Source organism: Equus przewalskii, chromosome 32, assembly GCF_037783145.1.
Source record: "Equus przewalskii isolate Varuska chromosome 32, EquPr2, whole genome shotgun sequence".
In the NCBI taxonomy this organism is placed as follows: Eukaryota; Metazoa; Chordata; class Mammalia; order Perissodactyla; family Equidae; genus Equus; species Equus przewalskii.
Genome location: NC_091862.1, coordinates 21,709,693 through 21,736,523, shown reverse-complemented (window position 1 = coordinate 21,736,523; position 26,831 = coordinate 21,709,693). Strand labels below are relative to the sequence as shown.

Below are 26,831 nucleotides of genomic sequence, written 5' to 3'. Positions count from 1 at the left end.
TTGTGAGGTGGTTGGATTGGAAAGAGGTAGGAGTGTGAAATTGAGTGCAAAATGGCGTAAATTGTGTTATTTCATGGATATGACTTTTTTATTCGCAAAAATAAACCAGTCCAGCTATGCTAAGTTTCCATATTTACCTGGTTTCTTGGAGTGTGCTGGAAAGATTGTTAAATCTCCATTTGGATTTAATACATATGATTCTCTTTTGCTTACTGGATAGGATTCTTCAAATAGGATCTACCTGCTAAACTCACGGTGAAGAAAAATGAGATTTAAAATTTAAAATCGGCTCAGTTTATTCCTTGATAAGGGATTTGGTAAAGAGCTTGAGAATATTGAATAATATGAATCTAAAATCATCTTCTGATTTTGAACTATGGGGAAATACGATAGCTGAGACAGCATTCACTATAAATATACATTCTTTTTGCTGAAAGTCCTTGTTAATATGCCAGAGAGTACATGATGCTTTGAATTTGGGTGTCCTGAGAAGTCATACAGTGTAGAAAAACATGACTGTTGGATTTTGCAAAGTTATGAAGAGCTCAGAAGAAAATGATTATCTAAAGGAGCTAAGAGTTAGGAAATTAAACACTTATACGTGAATGTGCTGCTCATTTATTTATGACCTCGGGCAAATTATTAGCCAATTTTTTCAGGTCACTTGGTTTTTATTCCTTTAGCTATAAAACGTACTTGATCATAATTACTAGCCTCATATTGCTAAGAAATACTGAGGCCTTATTGTGGAACATTATAGGGGATTATAATTAGTTAGAAATGCTAAATTAAAACCCTATCAGATGCCCCCAATTTGTGGTATCCGTGTTCTGTGCTATACATACAATTTAAAGCAGAAATGGAAAAAAGGTTTGGCCCGGTACGCCCTCTTTATTCCCCTGTCTGCTGGGTAAAGCTGGAGTGTCCTGCTCCTCTGATTTAAGTCTCTGGTTTGTTCCTGGGCTGGTCTCCTGAGGGAGGCAGCAAGGCCTCATTGTTTGGCTGTTGGAAGTTTCTCCTGACTTTCAGCCTGCATGGCTGACGTTCAGAGCTGCTGCTCATCTGGCAGAGCTGAGATGTACAAACGGCAGAAGCTCTTTATCAGTTTGGTGAGGGGATTCTCAAAAGAGGCTTAACAAATAAAGGTTAGGTAGAGAATATGCAGACTTAAGAATGCTAAACTTCAGTTTAGGCAGATTTCTGCTTTTCCCTTTTCTTTGTTTTTGAGGAAGATATGCCCTGAGCTAACATCCCCCACCAATCCTCCTCTTTTTGCTGGGACTTTATATGTGGGATGCCTGGCACAGCATGGCTTGATCAGTGGTGCATAGGTCCACACCTGAGATCCAAACCAGTGAACCCTGGGCTGCTGAAGCAGAGCGTGTGAACTTAACCTCTTGGCCACCAGGCTAGCCCCGTGCTTTTCCCTTTTCAAAGACAAAGATGAGCTAAGTTTCCCTGTAGTTACTATTCCAAAGTTGAAATTTAAATTGATAGAATATCAAAGAGGCAGTCTGTGAAGCGTTTTTCGTAGACTTCATGTGAATAGCTTTTCAAATATTTCCTTTTGGAGACAGGGGGACATTGCTCTCAGTGTCCTGGGGTTTTCTCCTTTGTTCATGTTAGAAATTGATGGGCACAAAAATAGAAGCGGGAAAAGATGTGTAGGGAGGTTGCAGAGGAGAAGGCAACAAAAGCAGCCTGGAGATGCTCAGTTGTCTTTTTGGTATTGTGAAGGACACTGTGCAGGCTCCCTTGTGTGATGATAAATAGCACCCGTAGTAGAGATTTGAGCTTGAGAGTTACACATTGGGTTTACCATTGATTTATTTTCTTGAAAATGTATATGGCAGCTCAACTAATTGTCTTAGGGGCCATAACCATTCAAGTGGCTCCTTAAGGAGTTTCAATTAATGTCTATTCACCAAGTCTTCTGAAAAGCAAACAATAAGATATGCATTCTGAATTCCTAAACAGCTTCCAGAAATGTTTCGGCTGTCTTATATAAGTTTATTTGTTTTTATCGTTTGTTTTCATTCAGTTTGATTTTTTGTTTGTTTGTTTGTTTTGGTTCCAAACATTACACTTGCAAAATGACTTTCATCTGGTTGCTGTGGTTAAACGTTAAAAAAAAAAAATTTATGTTTAATTAAAAATTTAAATATTATTTAACATACCGTGGTTGGCACATATTGAGTACTTAATAACTACTGTTTCGTACATATTGAGTACTTTTTTTTACTTAATAAAGAATTAAATATTATTTAACATGCTGTGTTTTGTACGTATTGATTGAGTCTACTAGTGTTTTTAATTGTTAAACAAATTTGGTAGTATATGCTCAGTCCTTGTAATTGGTGATCAATTTTGAGATTGATCTGCTGAGAGGAGGTGACTTTTCACCCTTCACCTGGAAAAAGCTGAGCAGAGCCACCTGCCTCGTGCTTTTCCCTGCAGCTCGTGAGGCCCCACTATCTCCACCCTCAGAGATGGGTGCTGGCGGGTGCAGGGATGGGTGGGCCTAAGCCAGTGTGGGCCAGTGAGCTGTGAAGACTGTTGAAGAGGTGATGGTTTTGGGGGAAAGAGGCTCTTTCTGCTCAACAGAGCTAGGAGACACCGGCCCCGTGTGCAGCTGCACCTGGCCTAGGCAGCCTTTAGCTCCAGTTGCTGCAGGTGACCAACCACCAACCGCGAAGGGAGCAAGACCGGTGGTGGGGGTTGACGTTGTTTTTGTTGTTTTCCCTGTCGGGGAAATAAAAAATTCTGCAAACAAAAAGACCTCTATTCAATATGGAATATGGAAACGATAGTTTATTATTGAGTGTGCAGCTCAGACTAGATACATGCGGGCAGTCGCTGAAAGGCTAGACAGGCTGGACAGAATTTCACACAAATAAACAGTAAAGTGAAAGAAAGAACAGTGGGTGCTTATCTCCTGGTGAGACAAATGGGTGCTCCTTGTGCTGTCTCCTGTTCACCTTCTGAGACCCCGGAGTTGGTTCTGAGGTCTTGTTATCTCATGTTGGAGTGTTGGAGACCCAGTGATCTCATTCCCAACCAAGAGTTGGGCCTATTATGTTCTAAGGAGACACCCTGATGGGAAGGAAGGTGTGGGGCAGCTGCCTCTCCTTTATTAAACAAGGAAAGTGCCACTTTATTTATCTTTACATTATCATTATCAATGCTGTAAGTGACGCCTCGCCCTGGTCCCATGGAAGCCTGCCTTTTGAGGACCTGTGTTTTTCAGACCTTTCCACTGCTTTCCCAGTTGTGCGTATATGGAATGAGCTGTGTTGTGCATTGAGTTGGCCTGTAGACCTTGCCTGGTTTGCCTGTGGAGTCGGGGTTTATTCAGCCTGCAGATCGCGCCTGCTTATCTGTGCACAGAGTGTGCAAGTGGCCCTGCCTCTGGCTGCCAGGTGTGTGAGCCCCACATGTGGCTCCTTATCGTCGCAGTTTAATCAGCAGTTTTATCTCACTTCCTTTGCATGCCAAAATCAAGGTAAAAATTCTCTCACTTGATGTAGGACTTTTGATTCTCTAAAAATACGATTTGATTTAGCTTGTGTTTCCTATTATTTGTGAGTTTTAAGGGACACACACATTCGTTGATTTGATTACAGTGTGAACGCCCCGTAAATCAGTGCGCTGTGGTTAATGTGGCCCCAGTGTGATGACCTGAGCCACGTGTTTCTCTTGTTTCTCTCTCCTTCTTTTCTTCTCTCCTTCCAAGCAAGCTTCTCAAGGGAATCTTTTTCAATTCTTAAGAACCTTTGCTGACCGCCATGAATTCTTAGAGGGTGACTGAGAGCCCCGTGGTCACTAATTCTTTGTGACTGTGGCACATCTTGCTGGTGGTCCTTTGTCAAGGAGTTTACAGACCTCTTTTGGCGTTTCTTACGCTCATTTTGCCTTCAGTCTTCTCAGGCAAAAGCAGGCTGCTTTGTTCTTCACGATGGGGTTGAATCATAAAAGTCGTTATTAAGGATCATACAATCTTTCTTTCATTGGTTTAGCTACACACTTTATAATTGTGATGAATCTAATTTTATCAATTTGCTTGGTCTTGACTAGAGATACTATTCTTTAAAGGAAATCTATTGTTCATTTTCACAATAATACACGTTATAAAAGATCAGATAATAGAAGAAATCCGAAGAAAATTTTTTTCAACCACTTTTAATTCCACCACCAAGAGAAAAAATATAACGTTTTTGTTGTAAAATACTTAAAAAAATATGTTTACATGTAAACGTTATAATTAACCAAAATGACATTGTACATAGTGGTCACTGATGCTTTATTGATTTTTAAGAAAATGAAGAATTACAAGAGCCAAAAAGGGTGCCATATCTGTATCAGTGCTGAGATTTGAGATTCATAAATTAAAGATTCTGGTTTTAAAAATATTAAAAGAAATATTAAGTTGAATTACTTCTTTTGAATTTTTAACATAATTAACCCCTTGCAAAAAACAATCACTCAAAAAAAAAAGAGAGACTGTAGAACTTACAATGTATTGTCAGATGCAAGGGCATCATTTTTTAATCGATCGGGGGCATCAGATTCATCTCAGACTAATTTGAGAAGAATTCAAATACGTTATGGTGTATATACCATATATGTGTGTACATATGTGTATCCATATATGCCGTATATATCCATTTATATGATACACACACACACACACACACACTGTAAACAGCCTGGATAGTAATGGAATCGTGTAGACGGCCTCAAATATTCTTCTGAAAATAGGTAGGGCACAAATAAATAGCAGAGTAGTCAAACAGTGTCAAAGGGCTCAAATTTATTTGTTTGTAAGATACCATCATCAAACATGTTAGTTGTGAAAACATTTGAGAACTTACCTTATCCACTCTTCTTATTATACACGGTTATAACTTGATTATTTGTAATGGGATTAGGTAAATCATAGGACAGATTCTGTCTTTGTACTACATCTGTGCCTTGGTGCAGATTTGGCAGAACCAAGCCAGTTCCTAAGTCCCTCTAATGTGCTCACCCTGCTGTGTGGGTGCCGGTGTTGTTGACTTCTGTTTAGACTGTGGATGCCTTGAAGGCGAGCATGGCGTTGGTCAGCCTCGACTGGTGAGTGTCACACAGCACACCATGCAGCGGAGGCTTCGATCAGTCTTCCAGTGGAAAACCCAGGTCCCAGTTATGCCTCTGGTTTGTTTGTTGTTGGTACAAAGAATTAGCCTTCCTCCCTTGTGAGAACTCCAAGCTGCGCTTCCTAAATTTCGCATGCTTATTCCATCTTCTATGGACTCTTTTCCTATTCCTACTACTATTGCTGCTGAAAAACCTGGCCTGTGATGCAAATCATTGTGATTTGGAGTGTTGAAGAAGGGGAGAATAATACAGTGTTAGATGAGAGAGAGGGTGGCGACCAGATCTCATGGATCTTTATTTGGAGTTTGGATTGTTTGGGCTGTAATGGGAGTCCGTCAGGTGAAAGTAGGGACATAACATGGTGTGATCTGCACCTTAAATTTAGGGTTATTCTGGCTGTTACGCAAAAGCAAAGAGATCAGTTAGCCTAGTACTGGAGGCGCGGACTAGAGAGGGACAGGTGCTGGTGGGGAGAGGTGGAACGTGTTTTTGGAGGTAGACATGAGAGGTGGGGAGTGAGTGAAAGGGAAAGAATTTGGTATGACTCCTTTGTTTTTTGGTCTGAGCGAGTATAATGATTCTGCTGGTATTTTGCGTTCAGTCATTTCCCTGGTCTATGGATGGAGTTGTGTGTGTGTGCGTCCTTTCCACAGAGTTTATCAGTCCCTCAGAAGACTCACTGTTGACTAATCTTCTATTTCACCTGTGTGTGGTTATGCCCTAGGCAAAGATCGCTAATCAGTCACACTAGGATTTGGCATGCCTGTAGATGAGATTTGTTTATCTGGCACAATGGTTTAGGAAATTACAAATATCCGGAGGTTACACATATAAATTCAGATTTCCAGCTTCTTTTGCAAAACCAGAAGTCCTACCAGCAATGGGCCGAAATTCCCATATGGCCACCGTTGGCTGGAACTGAACACCAGCTGTCCCTTTCAGCCTTTAGAGCTGGCTGATTCTCCAGGTGGGATGGGGTCCATCGTTTCCTTCATTCACTTGGAGCATCACATGTGTGTGTTGGTATGTCCAGCCCAGCCCTCCCACACACCCTGGCTTCTCCTCGTGCATTGTGATCAAAGTTTGCTTCTGTCCTCTGACACTTAAATGCAGGATCTTCAGTGTCCCAGATACAGGTACTGATACTGGTACCTCTTGTCAAAATGATGGTGTTGGAACTGGTGTTAAGAGAATGCAAAGAAGTACAGGGGAAAGAGGGTAACCGGAGGGGACAGCCAAAGCTGGTCACCTGTAGCATCAATCCTCTGGAGTCATATCATGTTGCCTTTTTAGTTTTTTTTTTTTTTTTTAAGATTTTATTTTTTTCCTTTTTCTCCCCAAAGCCCCCAGGTACATAGTTGCATATTCTTAGTTGTGGGTCCTTCTAGTTGTGGCATGTGGGATGCTGCCTCAGCGTGGTTTGATGAGCAGTGCCATGTCCGCGCCCAGGATTCGAACCAACGAAACACTGGGCCGCCTGCAGCGGAGCGCGCGAACTTAACCACTCGGCCACGGGGCCAGCCCCAGCCTTTTTAGTTTTTTTAAGGTTAAATGTGACCCAAGACTTATCTGCCTTTCAAGTTCAAGATTGTCATTTGTACTATTTTGCGTTTATTGGAAAACTATGGAAACCCTCTCTTGTGCATGGGGAGGGTGGCCTGAACTTGGCATTTCTGCAGGGCCGAGAACAAAGGAGGTATTCACCAAGTATTTGTCCAATTCAATTATTAAACTGTATTCTCTCTGTCAGAGGAGTCTCTGCAAGTAAGTCTTTGCAAAGAATTAAAAATCTAAATAAGAGGTTAACTGTCAGGATGAATCAGTTTTTATTTTTATTAAATGGTGACTTCTGACATTTCCAGACTGTTTCCAGGGCGGATCCCGTGTTTAGAGCCTGCGATACAAAAGCCCCAGATATCTTTAAAGCTGCGGGCTTGGAAAAGAAACAGTCTTCCGGGAGTTCATTATTTTAAATGTGCTATATATTTTGTTGCTGTCTTTGGATAGTCATTAAATATAGCTCTGCCATGCCCCCGCCCCCTGACACATGCTGATTAAATATCTTCTTCCCTATATGGCAGTCCCGTGCCCTCATGATTCTAGTAAGCACTAACTTGAGAGTGTGGATTTGGAGCCAGATTTTGTGGTATCAAATCCTGGTTCTGCCTCTCACTTGTCATGTCACTTCTGTATCTCAGCTTCTTTACCTTAAAATACTACTGTGAAGAAACAAATAGTACATCTAAATCTCGCCGCCTCTCTCAGAACATGTCTAAGTGATCGCTATTATTAGATCTAAGAACGCATCACGCTTCCGCTAACTGCTTTTGTATGACCCGCAAGCTAAGAATGGTTTTTACATTTTTAGCTGGTTGCAAAAAATCAAAAGAAGAATAATATTTTGTGACACGTGGACATCATATGAAATTCAAATTTCAACATCCACAAATAAAGTTTTATTGGAACACAGCCGTCATTCCACTTGGCTCGTTCGTTCATGTGTTTCCTGTGGCTGCTTTCACCTTGCAACAGGGTAGAGCAGTTTTGATGGAGACCCCCTGGCCGGCAACACCTAAACTAGTGCCCTCTGGACTTTTACAAAAGGGACTTTCTGACCTCTGTGTGGTCACTCACCATCCCCATAGGTGTTACTTTCTCGGGTGGTAGGTAGACCTTGCTCTTTGCTATAGGCTGGTTCTTTCCATCCCTATCTAGAGCATTCCTAAGTTGTATTTGTCAGGAATCTGTAGTATTTTGTAGTGATTGGCCATGTGTGTGGGGAGTGTGGGTGTGTTTTCTGTGTGAGTTTTGAACACGGTTTTGGATTTGCGTGAGCCCAGGTACCTTCCCTTGCTGTGTCAGTGCGGAGAACCCTAGGCTCTATTTTCCCCTCCTCTGCCATCCTGCAGGTGTACGTGGTCCTTCTGAAGGTACCAGATGGGAGTGTACACCCATGATGCCTCACTCAAGGGGTGGAAGAGTGCTGGGAGAAGGGGACACAGCACAAAAAGTATTTGTTACTGATTGCCGTCAATATTTATCTAAACTTTGGAAACTATAGGGAAATTAAATTGTTATTGTTGTTACTGTAGGTTTTTTTGTTTTTGTTTTTAAAGAAGATAAGGGCATTGGTTGGTTATCTTTATGCGAGTGTTTGACGTCTAGAGAGACAGGACTTTGTCTCAGTCATCTTTGTTTCAGCAGAATGCTCCACAGGGAGCCTTTCTCAAAATTTTTTCCTCAAGAAACGAATGAACTGGATAAGAAAGAGAAAGAGTGTCTCATCTAGAAAAGTTAATGTTACCTCTCAATTAATGCCTTGTACTTTGCCATTGAGCAGCAGTGGGGCTTAGAGAAGAATGTAGTGAATTAGCTGCTGAATTACTTGTCCCATGGTGCACAGGCGTGCTCTTGTATTATCGCAGTCATTATGTTTTATTTTTAAATTTTTTTTGGTGAGGAAGATTGACCCTGAGCTAACATCTATTGCCAATCTTCCTCTTTTTGCTTGAGGAAGATTGTCCCTGAGCTAACATCTCTGCCACTCCTCCTCTATTTTATTTGTGGGGTGCCACCACAGCATGGCTTGATGAGCGGTGCACAGGTCTGCACCTGGGATCTGAACCTGCAAACCCCAGGCTGCTTAAGTGGAGCACCAAACTTAACCACTACACCACTGGGCTACCCCTTCATTATTTTTGAATGAGATGTGTTGCTGTGGGTTGTCATATTCGGGAATTCGGGACTTGGAGGATATGCCCTAGGAACTGACACTGATGTGTGCTCAGATTCAGAGCCTGCCTTCACTCTCCTGCCTGGGATGAAGAAGTGCTTATTTGTTTTAGCCCTCCTTTCACGTGTTGTTGAGATGTTATGGCACTTTTCTAACAGTAGAATCACTAAAGTTGTGCTTGTGACATGAATGGTAATGTCAACTCTTTATTGAACATCTGTCATGTTAGTTTTTGATAGATGAGCAAACAGATGCAGAAAGGCCAAGTAAGCTGGCCAGAATTATCTGGCTGGTAAGAGGCTTCTTGCCTGCAGTGAGCTCATCAATGGACTTCATAATTATTTGTAATATGGACTAATATTTACAGTTACTTTATTTTATATTATACCATTTATGTTTTGTTTATTTTTGGAAAATGGATAGTGGATTTGAGAAGGGTTAAATGCTCTCCAGACGTTATTTAGCTGCTTTGTCAGCAGGAATTCTTAAGATCCTTTTTGTGCCTAGATAGAGCCCTGTTTGTTTCTCCCATGAACTTCACCTCTGTTCTCGTCCCTTCGCTCTAAGACTGGGGTTGTCCAGCTCTCCCTGAAAGGGAATCTGGTTATTTGATGGGTATCTCGCTGAAGTGTTCTGTGGCTGGTTCATAGAGGAGGAAGGGAAGGGGACATGAAGGACGAGCGTCGCCTCTGCTCTTTGCTCGTCGTGGGAGCAGATAAGCAGTGTGTCACGTGCGAGAAGCTTCCCCTTGCTCTGCCTCCTGAAGTCCCATGTCTGGAACGTGTCTCCTGCATCGTGCAAGCGTTTGTCACTGTGATCGATGGAGATGATCTCTGTGTCCCTGACACCATTGCTGCTCATGAAAATGACAGCTAAGAGTAGAAAAGCAGCTTTGTTTCAGAGGCAAATTAGTCCTGGTTTATTCTTTACTGATTCTATGGTGAAAACTTTATCATATTGCCCGCATTTCGAGTATATGGACTATGGGAAAAGCCACGTGTTAGAAATCTTTAGTCCACTATGCATTGCACTTACTTAAAAATGTAGGAAATCAGGAGAAGAGGAAAAAAGGGATAATCCGATGTTTTAGGAAACTTCAGAATGGCTCCCTTCCCTCTCTTCCATTTCAAGCTCAGAGTAAAATTTTGCGTCACGTGATTTTATGTATTTTTTTTAAAGTGAAAAATGAAGAAGATAAAATAATTATTGGTTATAAAATATCTTAATTATCGACAGGAATTAGGACTGTTAATCTCTATGGAGATTTCCTGTTAGCAAGGAATAATTTGATACGACGTAATTATACAACAACATTTATTACATTGTGCTTTATGGTTTTCTGGACATTTTCACGTAGTGTTAATTATTTGATCTTTACTATAACCTGTGATTTAGAAAGCAGTTAAGTAGCCGATTTAGGTTCACCAGTTGGTTAATGGTCAAACTGGGATTCAAACTGAGGCTTCCTGACTGTCTCTGTGGTAATTGTCCTGTTGCACACAGCCCGTCATATCACACACAGACAGGAAAGGGTCTGCATGTGAATGGGGTGGGGTTTTCTAGCATCAGACACTAGAGCGTGTTTATCTGTGGAAGCGGATGCTGTTTATCAGTCAGGCATGAGAGTTTAGGAATTCTATAAGCTTTGTCATTCCAAACACTGGGCTGCTATGGACTTACATATAGAGCCAAAAGTGTCTTAATCATTCAGAAATTAATAGCTAGAAATAGAGAGCTAGCACCTGAGAGCTGAAACTGGTGACAAAATGACCTGCTTCTATAATGGAAATGCAGAAAAACATCCTCATACCATGAATGTGAAATGCAGAGATGGAGTAAGAAGCTGCACACTTTTTGTTGGCTTCTGTACCCAGGTGTTGTATACTCATTTATGTGTATATATGGATATATATATATATATATATATTTTTTTTTTTTTTACTTTTAAAATTTTTTTTTTAAAGATTGCACCTGGTCTAACAACTGTTGCCAATCTTTTTTTTTTTTTTTCTGCTTTATCTCCCCAAACTCCCCCAGGATCTGAACCCTGGGCCGCCACAGCGGAGCGTGCAAACTTAACCACTCGGCCACGGAGCTGGCCCCATGGATATATATATATTTTTGAGGAAGATTAGCCCTGAGCTAACATCTGCCACCAATCTTCCTCTTTTTGCTGAGGAAGACAGGCCCTGAGCTAACATCCATGCCCATCTTCCTCTGCTTTATATGTGGGATGCCTACCACAGCATGGCTTTTTGCTAAGCGGTGCCATGTCCACACCCGGGATCTGAACCAGTGAACCCTGAGCCGCGGAAGCGGAACATGCGCACTTAACCGCTGCGCCACTGCGCTGGTCCCTACTCATTTGTGTTTCTAATGCATCTTTTTATCATTCCTCTTCAGGAATATATGCCATAGTCAAAGCATATTGACATTATTTGCTCCCTTTCTAGGAAATAATGCAGTTTAAATCTTTCACCTTAAAACAATTGTTAGGAGATTTCAAAGTTCTCTGTATTTGTACTTCCTGTTCTTTTCATACAAGGCAAGCTTGAAGAGTCTGCTGGTCATCTAGAACTTCGGAATTCTGTTCCTGAATTAACTGCTGTTTTCCTGTTTCTGTTTTATAGAGTGGAAAACCGCCCATCAGTGATATGTTCACAGACCTCAAAGATGGAAGGAAGCTTCTGGATCTTCTAGAAGGCCTCACAGGAACATCCCTGGTGAGAGAAGTCATCTTTGAGAACCAGGCTAATGGACTGTCTCTGGTCCTTACTGAGACTTGAAGACCCACTGGGGGTACTTACACTATGAAGGCTGAAATAGGAACTTAAAAAAAAGTGTTTTCACGAATTCTTTGATAGAGCAATATTTTGGCTAAAAATGAGGGCTCTGTTTTTATCAAAGATAAAATTACCTTAAATATTTATTGCTCTCAGACAGCCCAGTGAAGAATTACAAAGAAGAATGGATATGGAAAGAGGGCATAATGTTTTGAGTAGTAGAGAGTATAGAGACAATAACAATATAGAGATGTTATTTAACAAATATTTTAAGAAACTTGTCAAAATCTATGGCATTTGTTTTTATTCAGGTTTTCAGTCTTATCTTTTTGTTTGTTTCTTCATCAAATCCCCCTCAATTACTTTACGTGTGGGGTACTCTGTATGTACACAGAAATAACTCTGCTAATAGTAGGATGCATTTTATGGGTACAAACTTTTACACTAGAGGTAGAATTACTGTAAAAAGTATAGAGAGATGGACTCATGAAAGTGAATTCCTGTCTTGCCCAAGTGTGGGGCGTTACACTCTTTTGCCTTCCAGATGGTGGGCAAGCCCTGCTGGAGAGTCTGGTCGGCCTCTCAGATAAGATTCCTTGGCCAGTGAGGCAGAAAGAAGCCACCCAGATCACCTTCCTCCGGGTGGCAATTCCTGCCTTCCCAGTGGGCCTGTGTAATGGTACCTGGAACCTGGGATACGCCTCTGAGTCCTCCCTGCTCTGTCCACACCAGTGCAGGATGGAGGTGGCATGGTGCTAAATCTTTCTGCGTCCAGACCGATTTAGATAAAGGAAGCTTTCCCCCCGAAACTTGTCATCACATTAAAATCACCAGGAAAATCTTTTAAAACCTCCAAATCCAGACTGCACTCCATACTCACTGAGTCACACTCGTTGGGATGGGGTCAGACAGAGGCGCTGGTACTTTCTGAAGCTCCCTTGGGGATTCCACTGTGCAGACAAGCTAGGGAACATCTTAAGATGTTGTGAGTGGGGGAATTTGGATTCTGTCAACGCTAGCCTCCACGGTGGCCTGAGCAGCCAGCCAGAGCTCCTGGCCCAGAGAGGCTGTGCATGCTGAGCTGCTGTTCCATGTACCTATCAGTGTCAGTAATGTCAGGAATGTGGAGCGAGTCTCTGTCTCATTTGTTCTGTGTTTTGTTTTCCAGCCGAAGGAGCGTGGTTCCACCAGGGTACATGCTTTAAATAATGTCAACAGGGTGCTGCAGGTTTTACACCAGAGCAACGTAAGTTTGTACCGTGACTCAGGATTCTTCGGTGCCATCAAGGTTATTTGTATTGTGAAATCAGCCACCTGCTCTGTGCATCGGCGTCAAATGACTTTTGGAAACATTTTTCTTATGAGAAGTATTGAACCTTTTCTATGAGTGAAGGAATAGTCGTGCGTTTTCTGATTACTTTATTGATCTGTTATATAAATAACACATTTTTGAAAGTTAGGTTCACCTGATTCTCTAAAATGAAATTTCTCTTAGCATTTGTTCATTTTGCTGCCCAAATGTGCTAAAAATGAAAACCCAGGCTTCTGTGGAGAAATTGTCTTAAAAGTTTTTTTTTCATTTTAAATAGGTGGACTTAGTGAATATAGGAGGAACTGACATTGTCGATGGAAATCATAAACTGACTCTGGGATTGCTTTGGAGCATCATTTTGCATTGGCAGGTGGGAAATCTCCAGCCACTTATTAATAGAAATGCAAAATGTATCATTTGTGTTAGTTTCTTAGAGCTGCCATCACAAAGTAGCGCAAACTGGGTGGCTTCACCAACAAAAATTTATTTTCTCACAATTCTGGAGGCTGGAAATCTGAGATCAAGGTGTCAGCAGGGTTGGTTTCTTCTGAGGCCTCTCTCCTTGTCTTGCAGAAGGCACCTTCTCCCTGTGTCCTCACGTGGTCGTCCCTCTGTGTGCGTCCATGTCCTGATCTCCTCTTCTTATGCCAAGATACCAGTCATCCTGGATTAGGATCCACCCCTATGATCTCATTTTACCTTCATCATCTGTTTAAAGACCCATCTCCAAAAGCATTCACGTTACGAGGTTGAGGGTTAGGTCTTCATATGAATTTCCAGGGGACACAATTCAGCCCATATCAGTTTGGAATGGAAGAGATTGATAAATTGCTCTATTTTCCTGGCATAGAAAAAAAGTTATTTTTTTAAATATTAAATTTAAAAAAACATGACACAATTTCAGACTTATAAAAAGTTGCAAAAATAGCTCCAAGAATTCCCAGATACCTTTGACTCAAATTCCCCAGATGTTAACAGTTGTCTATCTTTCTATGTTCTGTCTTTCTAGTTCTCTTTGTCTAAATACTTCAGTGTGTATTTTCTAAAAACTAATCATTCTCCTAAAAACAAGGAATTCTTTTACATTACTACAATATAATATTAATATCATAATATAAAATATATAATGTCAATATTTATAATTAATTTATCATATCTGTTTAGTCGTCTTTAATCTGGAATAGTTGAGTCTTTCTTTGTGTTTCATGATGTTGACATTTTTGAAGGCTACTGGACACTTGTTTTGCAGAATGTCCCTCCGTGTGGGTTTGGCTGATACTTCCTCGTGATTAGATTTGGGTTGTTCATTTTTGGCAGGAAAGCCACGAAAGCGATGTTGAGTTCTCCAGAGCACACCACATCAGGAAGCACATGCTATCTGTTAGGTGGCTCTGCCAGTGCTAACTGTCATCGTTTGGGTAATGTGGCTTCTGCAGGGGTCTCTGCCGTCACGGGACTGCCCTTTGTTATTAAAAAGTGTCTTGCGGGCTGTACTCTGAGACTGTGTAAATATTCAGCTACTTATCAAGTCTTTGTCCATTAAGTTTCAGATCCATTTATAACTCTTGTCTGATCAGTTATTACTATAATTCTTGGCAAATAGTGATTTTCTAAATTTCATTGTTTCTTCTACATTTTATTGGTTGGCTTTCTACTTGTAAGGAAGAGTTTTCCCCTTGCTCTTGTTTGTCTATCTGTCTTTATCTATTCATTCATTCATGTATAGGTCAGTGTACACTCATGGAGTTTTACTTATTTAATAGGTTATAATCTTTTACTATCATTATTTATTTTGATGCTCAAATTGTCATAGATTTGGCCCACGTGATCCCCCTTAAATCGGCCTGTGTGTCCTTCTGATATGTCCACATCATTCTTTGAGCACTTGCTTAAAACATATGTACTACTTTAGAATAATAATATAAAATGTTAGTTGTAGACTATAATTGTTATTGCCATCAGGAAAGGTTCTTCATTCTTTGATTTTGTAGTCAGTCAGAAGTTCTTCCTTTCTTCCTTATTTTTGTAGAAAATAAATATTGAGTTTTCTTTGTATTAAAAGGTCTTTGTAGATTTATAGTATTAACATATTACTTTTTTGTAACTATGAAAGTAATGTTCATTATAACAAAAACTAATATAGGTATCGCTTAAGATGTAGAAAACACCATAATGTATAAAGGTAAGGTAAAAGTCACTTCTAAATCTTGGTAGCCCAAAATAATCATTGTTAAAAATGCATTGATCTTTCTTGTATTTAAAGGAAAATTTTGAATACCATCCCCTGCTCCATAATGGTTAATTAAAAAGTTTACTTCTTATTCAAGGACTTGATTCCAGGAACTGAAGTTATAGGCAGGCATGGTTTCTCTTAAACAGGTGAAAGATGTCATGAAGGATATCATGTCAGACCTACAGCAGACAAACAGCGAGAAGATCCTGCTCAGCTGGGTGCGCCAGTCCACCCGGCCCTACAGCCAGGTCAATGTCCTCAACTTCACCACCAGCTGGACAGATGGACTCGCCTTCAATGCCGTGCTCCACCGACATAAGTGAGCCTTGACTCTGCTTAGCTGTGGGCTTTCCAAATTTGTATCTCCTCTGTCCCTTTCTATTCCTCTCTAAAGCCCCTTCCACACTACCACTGCTCTCCTCTCTGCACATGCTCCACCAAAACATTAAGAAAAGAAGTATCATGGAACTAAACTGCCCATCAAGTCTTTTTTTCCGTAGGACTTCAATGCCACAGTGCAGTATCCCTGCATATTTATAAGTTAAAAAATGTAAAGTAATTCACATAGTTCAGTCCCGCTCATTCAGCACTAATCAGTAATATATACAAAGAGTTGTGTTAGTTTTCATTCTCATACCGAAAGGAAAACTTGATAAATTCAGTGCAGTCCCAATTAAAAATAGAAACTATTGATATTTTCCATGAAACTTTTAAACAGATTCTAATTATATAAAAGACCAAAAGCCCAAGAAGAGCCAGGACACTCCTGAAGAAGGTGAACCAAGCTCAAGTACTGCCCAAACAGAAACCAAACTAATTATGAAGCTGTATTAGTTAAGAGTGTGTGGTACTATAAATAAATGCACCAACATCGTAATAGGCTGAACCATTTAAAATTGCCAATATCGGACTTTCTTTGACATAGATTGAACTATATGAAATAGTCATTCTTCTAACAGAATAAAGAGTTCAGAAATAGCTCCATTGTACAGGAAAACCTGATAGACACCTGAGCCGGTGTTGCAGATTAATGGAAGGTATCAGACAGCTGGTGAACCATATGTCAGTGAGCTCATTGGAGCCTTACTTCACCATACCCAAAATAAATTTCAAATCCATCAAGGATTGAAATGTGAAAGGCAAAATTTATTATATGTTTTATTGCTCTTGAAATTATTTACTGTCTCAGCTTTCATTTCCTCTGTGTTCTTTGCTGATGCAGTCGTCCCTTGGTATCCGCAGGGCGTCTCCTGATACCAAACTCTGTGGCTGCTTCAGTCCCTTATATGGTATAAAATGGTGTAGTATTTGCATGTAACCTATGCGCATCCTCCTGTATACTTTAAATCATCTCTAGATTACTTATAGTCCCTAATGCAATGTACATGCTATGTAAATAGTTGTTATACTGTATTGTTTAGGAAATATTGACAAGAAAAGAGTCTGTATGTGTTTAGTACAGACACACCCATCGTAGGTTTCTCCATCCACAGTTGGTTGAATCTGGGGAAGTGGAACCCAGGGATACAGAACTCTTGAATACAGAGGGCAGACTTTTCCACATCGTATGTCTGGAAACTTGTCAAATTTTTACAAAGTTTAAATTGTTTCTTTAGACTTTTTTTGGTAGAATGTCCATGAATTATATTCTTCTCTTCTCTGTCACCTTCATTTGTGCATTGTCTTTCAATGCAGTATTGATTTGACTTGGTGATAATGAGCAGAATGTTTTATTATTGATAATGAAGGGAGTGGTTTTAATGTTTTACCATAAGACTGATGTTTGCTGGAGCTTTTTTTGATATACTTTTTATCTATTTAAAAAGCCTGCACACCCAACCTTCTCCAGAACACTTCTCCTTTATCAGTTTAAGGGAGTTGCCGTCTGTTTCTGGTTGGTTAAGAGATTTTATCAGAAAACTTGAATTGTAGCCAAAACTTTTTCTATTTCTTACTAACATGATTCAACAAGTATGTGTGGAGTGCCTTCTGTGTGTTAGGCACAGGGTATATGGCAGAGAACAAAACAGGCAAAAATTTCAGTCCTCTTGGAGTTCATATTCAAATAGAGGGAGGCAGACAATAAAAAAATTAAAATGTAAATTGTATAGCATATGGAAATGGTAAATATGCTGAAGTGAAATACGTCAGTCAAGAGGGCAGGAGGTGTCTGACGTGTGAGGAGCCAGTGGGTGCAGTGATGTGAGAAGGAGGAGTAAGAGGAGGTGAAGTCAGAGAGCGAACTGAGGAGGAGGGAAGTGAGGAAGGCAAATCTCAGAAGGCAGGGAGGTCTAAGATGCAAGAACAGATAGAGCCCAAGAAAATGATAACTTCTGGGTAAATCAAAGCAACTTATTTTCTAATTTGTGAGATTAAAAAGAAGTCAAGATAGAAATGAAATACTAAACAAGTAGTATGGAGGGGGGTGATTGAAGGGAAATTCTCTCAAATTTTCTCATTGTTTTATGAGCCTCTTCTGAACAGATTAGAGCTGGATTTTCGTTCTGCTGATCCTGGTCTTTTAATTGGAGAATTTTGTCCATTAACATTTGTTGTGATGATTGATATATTTAGGTTCATTTTTCCTACTTATTTTTGAGCTTTTCGTTTCTCTTACCTTTTCTATATCTTCTTCTTTCTTGTCTTGTATTGGTAGGTTTCTCCTCCCTTTTTTTTCTTTTACTACTTGGGAAATATTATATACCTTTTGTAGTCTTTTAGTATTGCTGTGCAAATTTTAATAGGCATATTTAACTAATATGAGAACCTTAGAATGTTTTACCTGTTGTTTTCGTAGTTGAAAATTATTTTAAAATATTATGTATTTGACAAGCCTTTGGGATATAAAAGATAAACTGTTTAATTTAAATGCACAAATAAAAAATATAAGACTAAAATGTATTAGATTATGGCAACGACTGCTTTGTTTCCACGTATTTCCTCATTTTGTTTGCATGGTGATTTCAGACCTGATCTCTTCAGCTGGGATAGAGTCGTCAAAATGTCCCCAGTTGAGAGACTTGAACATGCCTTCAGCAAGGCTCAAACTTATTTGGGAATTGAAAAGCTGTTAGATCCTGAAGGTATTGTTCAGTATTTAATTTCAACTTTGATTTTGCATCGCAATTTTGAACTCTTGAAAAGCAGTGTTTTTTTTTTCTTTATAGAAAGAACTATGAGAATTGAGGAGTATTTTTCCTCTTGAAGTAGAGTGCAAGACATTTTATTCCAGACAAGTTATTAATACTTTTGTAGTAAACAATTTGTGGGATCCTTCTGATAGAAATTTAATTACATCATTGGAGAATAGTTAATAGATACCAGAGTAAGATTTAAAGTTTTAGGAAAATATAATTATTAGATAAGCAATTTAGTATTTGGTTTACTTCATTAAAATGTATTTTTATATGAGCTTCTTTCATATGAGGTGAAAACTTCAGTTACAGATATTGCAGGGTTGAATTTAGACTTACTTTCGTGATATGAATGAAGTATGTGTTATTACCTTAAATGGTAGTTTATCTTTGAGCATTTTGGGGGAGCTTTTAGGGAAGATTTTTAAGAAATGGCATGCCGAACAAAAATAAGTAATTGTCTTTCCCTTTATCTCGTGTATTGTTATATGAAATAGAAATCGACTAAGCTATGGTGTTGCAAAGATTATATACTAGTATTGTTTATGGGTACTAAGGATAGTCATTTTATATCTAATATTGAACAATTCACATATTTTGGACATCTAATTTAAGCTGGTTCTTATTTTCGTCCACTTTCAGATGTTGCTGTTCAGCTTCCTGACAAGAAATCTATAATTATGTATTTAACATCTTTGTTTGAGGTGCTACCTCAGCAAGTTACTATAGATGCCATCCGTGAAGTAGAGACACTCCCAAGGAAATATAAGAAAGAATGTGAAGAAGGAGAAATTAGTATACAGGTACCGGTAAGTTTTTATTAAAATGTTTGACTTGCCATGTTTGTTTTATCTTAGGTAGGTACTAGATAAAAACACCTTTAGAGTATTTTCTTTTTCTTGACCGAGAACATCTTGGTTTCTCAGCTTATAATAGGCATAAGAAGTTCAGGTTATCAGTTAGCATGCATATCACATACATGTGCTGGAAAACCACAGTGCGGCTGATTTTATTGAGAAGGAAAGTATGTTATTTCACTCGGTAAGGCTGGAGTCAGTGTCTAGGGCTGTAACCATGCTGCTGCAGGATATGCTTAAGAACCCACGGTTTTCCATCATCTGGTGCCCATCTTTTTTCACTGTTGTTGTGTGTTGGAGATGGTTTTTCCCACGTCAGCCAAGTTTTGTTCGCAGTACGAATTTTCTTTCTTTTCCTTTTTGCCACTGAAAAGAGGATTTTTACCATTATAATCTCACAAGTGCTGTCAGAATATAAGCTTTCCTTTCCCTTTCATTTAGGAGGACTAATTGTCAATATGCTACTTGGTGAGTTTTTCGTTTAACGGCTTACAATGGTTTTATTCATCAGGATATAAATGAGTTTTTTCCAGGAGATATAAATAAAGTCATGAATTTTTCTTCCTGAATTATCCTGCCTGGAGTCAATCACATTTTCTTCTGTTTTAGTCTAACCAGTTCTCTTATTCATAAAATGAGAGAATCTTAACAATTGGGTGAGACTTTAAAAAGTCATTTGGTCCAACATTTTAGCAGCCAAGTAGCTAAGAGATAAACATGGATTTCAAGAAGATAAGAAATACATTTTAGAGAGGCGGCAAGCTTGGGCTTTGAAGCTTAAATTTCATCCCTGTTATTACTTGTTTGGGTTACTTAGCCTTTCAACCACAGTTTTATCTGCAAAATTTGGACAAAACCATGCACTTCATAAAGATAATGAATTCAAAGTGTCTAAAATGATATTAATAAGCATTCAGTAAGCAGCACCTATCATTATTATGATTTTTTTCTTCTCAGTTTGTTTTGGCATTATCATTCATTCTCATTCAGCGAGTTCCTTTTTAAAAAATGTTAGTTCATTCTCATATAATGATAATGGTCTTGAATTGGCATAGCACCTTCTTTTCTTTCACAGAACTTATTTATTATTTCAGATTTTCTTTGGATAGTAGGTCCCAATCCTTTTATTTTCTTCATTTCAAGAAATAGCATGATTTATAAAAAAAGAAAAAAAAACTTATTGAGGAAAAGAGGGCGAGGATGGGGCCAGATCGTGAGCCTAGGGCTGTTTTTAATAGTTTTGAAAATCAAGTGATACTGAGGAAAAGCCCTAATTTTTTATAATTGACTGAAAAAATGCTGAGAAGCATTTGTCTCTAGTAATGTAGTTATTGTCCAGCATTAATGATGTGCCCTTTTAAGTGGCTCAGATAATCTTCTGAGTTTGCCTTCTGGTTTTGTAATCGTTTCTTTATTGGATTGGATTCCTTTTGTTAGACAGATGGGATATTTTACTCCTTATGGTTAAGGCCATTCTGTCTTAAACAGGAAGGAGATTCATTTGCCTTTCATGATGTATAGATAAAACCAAATCATCGCTTCTGTTAGGGGTGGGGATGGCATGATAAGAATTGCACAGCCCACTTACCATTTGATTAAGAGCAAGTGTTTTAACATGAACCTCTTCATTTGCATGCCTTCATTAGTACTACTTAGAGGGTGAATTAAGTTAATTGAAGAAATAAAATGTGATCAAGTTTTAGTCGTCTCCTCTTTGACAGAGCTTGCCCTCCACTGCTTTCCAATGAACCCTCATAGCCAGGCTTCCTGTCTTGCGCTGTCTTCTTACAAACATGTTCTGTAGGGCATTAGGTGGTCAGCAGATAATTCCTGCATTTCTCTTTAAATTAAGCTCTCAGTTGAAAGTCTCCTCTTGTGTTTTAATGAATACCTTCTGAACATTTGCGTTTAGATAATGTGTTCCATCTTCCGCCTTATAGATTCTAGTGCCCGTCTAAGTGATCCTTGGCCGGGTCACTGACTTTCCTAGTTCTCAGATATCCTCATCAGAGTCTAGAGGTTGGTACTAAATGATCTCCAGTGTTATTTTGGCTCCACAGTTTCAGGATTTTAGGTCCGGAACTTAACTCGTTTTCCCTTCTCTGTGTGTGGCCCAGTGTGTCATCTGTGTGCTCATTGACTCATTTTTCAAACTCATGCATACAGCTTTCCAGGTCTGGTTCTTCCACCAAAGTGTCTTTGGGGTGTGTCGCCTTTCTGTCTGGCTTTCGTGCTGGTTAACAGTCTCATCTTCTCTTGCCGTTTACGAGACCCAGCCCCCCTCCACCGTTCATCCTAGGCCACTCCCCACAGTCGTGGTGGGCTTTTTCTTCTCCTTCCCCAGGATTCTTTTACGTGTGGGTTCCTCTGTATGAAATGCTCCTGCACCCACTCTTTGCCTGGCAAGCTTCCCATCTTTCCTCAGTTTCAATGGAACGTTTTGAGAGAGGTCTCTCCTGATTAACCTATCGAAATCCAACCCTACACGCACACACGCGCACACACACACACTCTGTTTCTTGCTGTCACAGTATTTTTGTAAACTATGTTATGAATTTTAAATTGTATCGTAAGAGCATTGAGAGGGCAGTGAAAGATTTTAAGTGTGGGGGGGTCATATGATGTGATTATATTTTCCAAAGATCATTCTGGCTGCTGTGTGAGAAATGGATTGTGGAGGTGGGAGTGGGTAGAAATGGGGCGGTAAAGACACCCGTTAGCAGGCTGTTGTCATCCTGAGGACAGATGTTGATGGTTGTGGAGATGGAAAGTTCTGGATGTATTTGAGATACATTTTGAAGGTAGGAATTGTTTACATATTAAATGTGAGAGATGATAAGAGAGATACTGAGGCTGGCTGCGTGGTTTTTAGCTGAAGGAATTAAGTGTGTGGAGGAGCCATTTACCGAGATGGGGAAGCCTGAGGAAGAACAGGTTTGGAAAAAAAATGAGGGATTTAAATATCAACTTGGTTTGATATGCCTGTGAGATATTGAAGTGGGCATGTTAAGGTAGATGGACATAAGAGTTTGGAGTTTGGGACAGAAATGTCTGCAGGATATAGATGGTTCTTTAAATCCAATGCGAATGGATGAGACCACTCAGGCAAAGTATACAAGGGAAGAAAAAAGGGCCCAGGGCTTAATTTTGATGAGAGTCATTACTTACAGGTTGGCAAATGCTGTTGAACCAGGAGGAAAACCAATGCGGGGAACTGAAGGGGAAGAAGAGAGCTTGAGGAGGGCAGGGAGTGGTCAGCCGTGTGGGAGGCTCCTGAGAGCCTGTGTAAGAACAGACAGCGAGCAGATCCCTGGGTTTGCTTGGAACACTTCTGGTTTACGTGTGCTGTCCTAGCACCGTTATCATCAAAAATGTTCTAGTTGGTTAATTACAGGGTCACCCTAAAGATGCTGCTAGAAAAGTGGATTTGTCAGTGAGAAGGTTGTTGGTGATGTTGGCAAAAGCCTTTTCAGTGGAGTAGTGGGGACCAGTGCCAAATCAGAGTGAAAGGGAATGTTAAGAAACTGTAGCTGTTAGATGCATGAGCATTTCTTATTTTGTTCTTTATGCATTTTTGTATGTTTGAAATACATAAAAATTGTGGGTGAGAGAGAATAAAGTGGAGACAGGCTGCAGGCAAATTTTAAAGAAGTTTTTCTCTGAAAGGGAACGAATGAGAGAGACAGTTGATTTGCTTATAAGATTATAAAGTATATTAAAAAAAACACCCCCTTGTTTAGAAGGAGCTTGAGATAAATTTATTCCATAGACTCTTCAGAAGAAAGGCCAGCAAGTAACCTAGAGGGTGTCTGTCTCACAGTTCCCGTCAGCACCACAGCCTATGTGTGCGGCTGTCTTTCAGTGTCTAAAATCCAGTGCTGAAAGCAATTCGGTAAAAGCAGTTTGACTAGGGATCAAAGCAAAGTTCTAATCTCCAACTCTTTTTCTTTTAATTATATCCATCCTTCAAGGCCCAGCATGTTCCAGATACTCTGAAACTTTCCTATTTTAGCCCTTGGTGAACTTGTATTGGAAGCGGAATTTATAACTTTGCTAATAGCCATTTTATTTTTGTTCAGAAGTGATTCACGTGGGTTATTTCTCTCTCTCCAGCTCCGTTGGAATCTCCATGAGTGCATGCCACTTTGGTACTCTTTGCCATCCTAGCACACTAATAATAAATGCTGTCTGACTAGTTGGCGGCATTGCTTAGCCGGCTCCTGAGGATTGGATGAATGCCTGAGACACGGCAGTGCCCACTCCAGGGTTCTCCATACGCTGCATCTTTGTTGAACACCTTCTCATCTTCACGACGCTTGTGGATTTTTCTTGGCTTTGTTTTTATAGAGCTCCGTTCCGGAGGAGGAGCAGGAGGGCCCCCGAGCTGAGACCCCCAGCACTGTCACGGAGGTGGACATGGATCTGGACAGCTATCAGATAGCCCTGGAGGAAGTGCTGACCTGGTTGCTTTCGGCCGAGGACACTTTCCAGGAGCAGGATGACATTTCTGATGATGTTGAAGAAGTCAAAGACCAGTTTGCTACCCATGAAGTAAATAATCTGTAGCTGATGAGCAGAATGTGTTTGCCATGGGGCCTTGCCTTCGTCGGGGGCTCTGCCCTGATGATGGTTGTTTACTGAATTCTGCTCCACAGAAAGGTCGTGGCATGTTTCAGGATTTGGGATGTTTAAACAGGGCTTTGTTATAAAATTGGCGTGGGTGCTTAACCGTGCATTGGAATTAGAGTTCAGACCATATGTTCTGTGGAGCCGCTGACAAAAATCGACGCACAGGACTGCTCGTTTTGTGTGTTGTTATAGTTAAAACACAAAATGGCTAATCGATAAACCAAATCTTTAGGTTTGGAGTGTTCTCTGGAAAGTGGATATTTTTATTTACTGTATGATTAAGCAAATGTCATATTTAGTGTTCCTGTATAATTTTATATAGTGAAAATTTCCTACTCTTTAGAGGATATGTTATCTTGCAGTGTAGTGATTTGATTATATGGAGATTTATGTTTGATTAAGTAGGTTTCTTTTGTTGGCATGTTAACTGACATACTTATTTGCTCTTTTAGTTTGAAAATAATAGAAATGGTTCCATTCCTTAAGCAGTTCTTCTTGGATGAGCAAGGTGTTTATTATATTTTTTCATAATTTCATGTTCAGGATCTTATCAGTATCATAATCAGCATTTACTTAAAAATAGCAGGTATTATCAGATGTAATATTATCCTCTTTGATCAATTCCCTTTTTTTTTTTTTTTTTTTTTTTTTTTAAAGATTTTTTTATTTTTTCCTTTTTCTCCCCAAAGCCCCCCGGTACATAGTTGTGTATTCTTCGTTGTGGGTTCCTCCAGTTGTGGCATGTGGGACGCCGCCTCAGCGTGGTCTGATGAGCAGTGCCATGTCCGCGCCCAGGATTCGAACCAACGAAACACTGGGCCGCCTGCAGCGGAGCGCGCGAACTTAACCACTCGGCCACGGGGCCAGCCCCATCAATTCCCTTTTTTACTTAGGCCAGCTGCTTGTTTCCTATATTCAAAGCTTAAAAAATTGGATCAAAGTTGACTTTATTTGCGCTCTAGGTGGCCATCTTTTTCTGCAGCATTGCTATTTAGGCGTTAATAATTTATTGACTTCTTTTTCAATGAGCAGCTCACAAATCGTAATGGTGTACCTTTCCAGGCTTTTATGATGGAGCTGACTGCACACCAGAGCAGTGTGGGGAGTGTCCTGCAGGCAGGGAACCAGCTGATAACACAAGGGACTCTGTCTGACGAAGAGGAGTTTGAGATTCAGGAACAGATGACCCTGCTGAATGCCAGATGGGAGGCGCTTAGGGTGGAGAGCATGGACAGGCAGTCTCGGTGAGTGGAAGCAAAGAGGTTCACACGTTATTCCATAGACTGCATTGCCCAGTTTAGCTCGAGTACAAGTCTGCGTATCTATGAAACCAAGGTAATTACAGAACTTGGCTTGTGAAATTGCGACTCTTCTTTTTGTAATGTTGCTGGAATTTATATGACCTTCATTTTCCTCTGATATATTAACCAAATGAGAAGGTGAAAGTTGGAATACAGAAATTGGCAGAAAGGGAAAAGACACTTCATAGGGATAGTTACCTGTTTGCGTTATTAAAATCAGCTAACCATTAACTTGATACGAAGACAGGGCTATGTAGCGTTTATGTTCAATTCTATTTTCTAGCATTTTTTAAAGTAGTTTTTTCCCCATGGTTCATTTTGTTTCGTGTATTGTGTATTAAAGAGCAAACTGCATTCCATTGCAATTTCCACCTATTTAATAAGCAGGAATTCCTGATTGAAGAAACAATGATTCTGATATGCGCAGAGGGTGCTGTTATTTGCATTCTTTGACTGCGTGTAATTGATTCCATTAGGAAGAAAATAAAAGTTTTTTGCTGGTTTGTATATTTAAAGACAAATGCTGCTTTAAATGGTTAGACCAGAATGTGTTCCCTTGCCCCATTTCTTTGGTGCCTGGAGCGTGTGTCTGCCTTGCGAAGGGAGGAAGGGGTGGGAATAATGCTGTGGCCCTCTGTGGACAGGCTGCACGATGTGCTGATGGCGCTGCAGAAGCAGCAGCTGCAGCAGCTCTCCGCCTGGCTGGCGCTCACAGAAGAACGCATTCGGAAGATGGAGACCCGCCCCCCGGACAATGATCTGCAGTCCCTGCAAAAGCTGCTAGAAGATCACAAGGTAAATCTGACTCATATTTCTTTCACACCTTATCAGATATGAAAAAGCAGCACTTAGCATTCACAGGGGCTGATGGCTTCTATCGTGAGTGCAGAGGTGGGACCCTTCTCAATGCTTGCTTTTATTCAGTGGCTTATAGGAGTTCATGGGGATGTGACTTTTCTGAGCCAGGGATGAAAGCACAGGGAAAATTTTCTATGGCTACGTGTAGTTTTCTTATGAAAGTGCATAGCGTTCATAAGATTCTCAAAGGTTTGTTTGGACCTACAGATGGTTAAGAACCCTAGTGTGTTGGCATTAATTCAGTGTGTTGGAAAGAAGCAAACCCTCAGATTGGCCTGTAGCTAATCCTTTAAGGAAAGCTGTTGCTTCTTCTCTGATCTGGGAAAGCATCAGGTACTAGGCGAGGAATCAAAATTTGGTGGACAATTTGGTCACAAATTTAGGAGGTAAGTTTTCATAGTCAAGGAAAAGTAGAGTAAAATAACCTCTCTAAATTGTTTGAAGGATTTTATTTTTCAGTGAAATATCTAGATAACTAATAAATAAAGCTTTAGGGGTATATTAAACACAGCTCAGGAGGCATTTGACAATGGTGTTCATACAGTTTAAATTACCTATATATACACATCTTATGACCTGCCATGTTCTTCCCATGGAAGGCGTCCATATAGCTTTAATTATTTTCCAGGGTAGTTAGAATAGATTCTGACTGTCAAATAGCATTCTACTTATTTCTTACTTTATAACATGCTGCACTAGATAAAATGACCTCTGACCTTATTTATGCTACATTTGTGTGTGTGTGTGTGTGTGTGCATGTGCATGCCAGAACTTGGAATCCAAGTCATGACATTCCATTTGCAATCTATTTTGACATTGCATTTTCAAACTCCTTTGGTTTAAGGAAATGTAAAG

At 40.0% G+C, this 26,831-nt stretch overlaps 1 protein-coding gene across 33 annotated transcripts in view; it reads left to right on the top strand.

Moving 5' to 3' along the window:
- Positions 1–26,831, top strand: part of UTRN (utrophin) — a 479,488-nt gene that overhangs the window by 109,251 nt on the left and 343,406 nt on the right. For 22 of the 33 annotated variants that reach the window (XR_011535458.1, XR_011535457.1, XM_070602741.1 and 19 more), the window contains 9 exons: positions 11,500–11,592; positions 12,821–12,898; positions 13,242–13,334; positions 15,344–15,516; positions 18,165–18,280; positions 18,974–19,140; positions 23,536–23,739; positions 24,880–25,061; positions 25,763–25,913. Coding sequence is in view for 31 of the 33 variants with exons in the window: in XM_070602741.1 (XP_070458842.1) it covers positions 11,500–11,592; positions 12,821–12,898; positions 13,242–13,334; positions 15,344–15,516; positions 18,165–18,280; positions 18,974–19,140; positions 23,536–23,739; positions 24,880–25,061; positions 25,763–25,913 (1,257 nt within the window). In the remaining 2 variants the exon portion in view is untranslated. The remainder of the gene's footprint in view (positions 1–11,499; positions 11,593–12,820; positions 12,899–13,241; positions 13,335–15,343; positions 15,517–18,164; positions 18,281–18,973; positions 19,141–23,535; positions 23,740–24,879; positions 25,062–25,762; positions 25,914–26,831) is intronic. The other 11 variants (XM_070602744.1, XM_070602742.1, XM_008522187.2 and 8 more) reach the window with 1 other exon arrangement.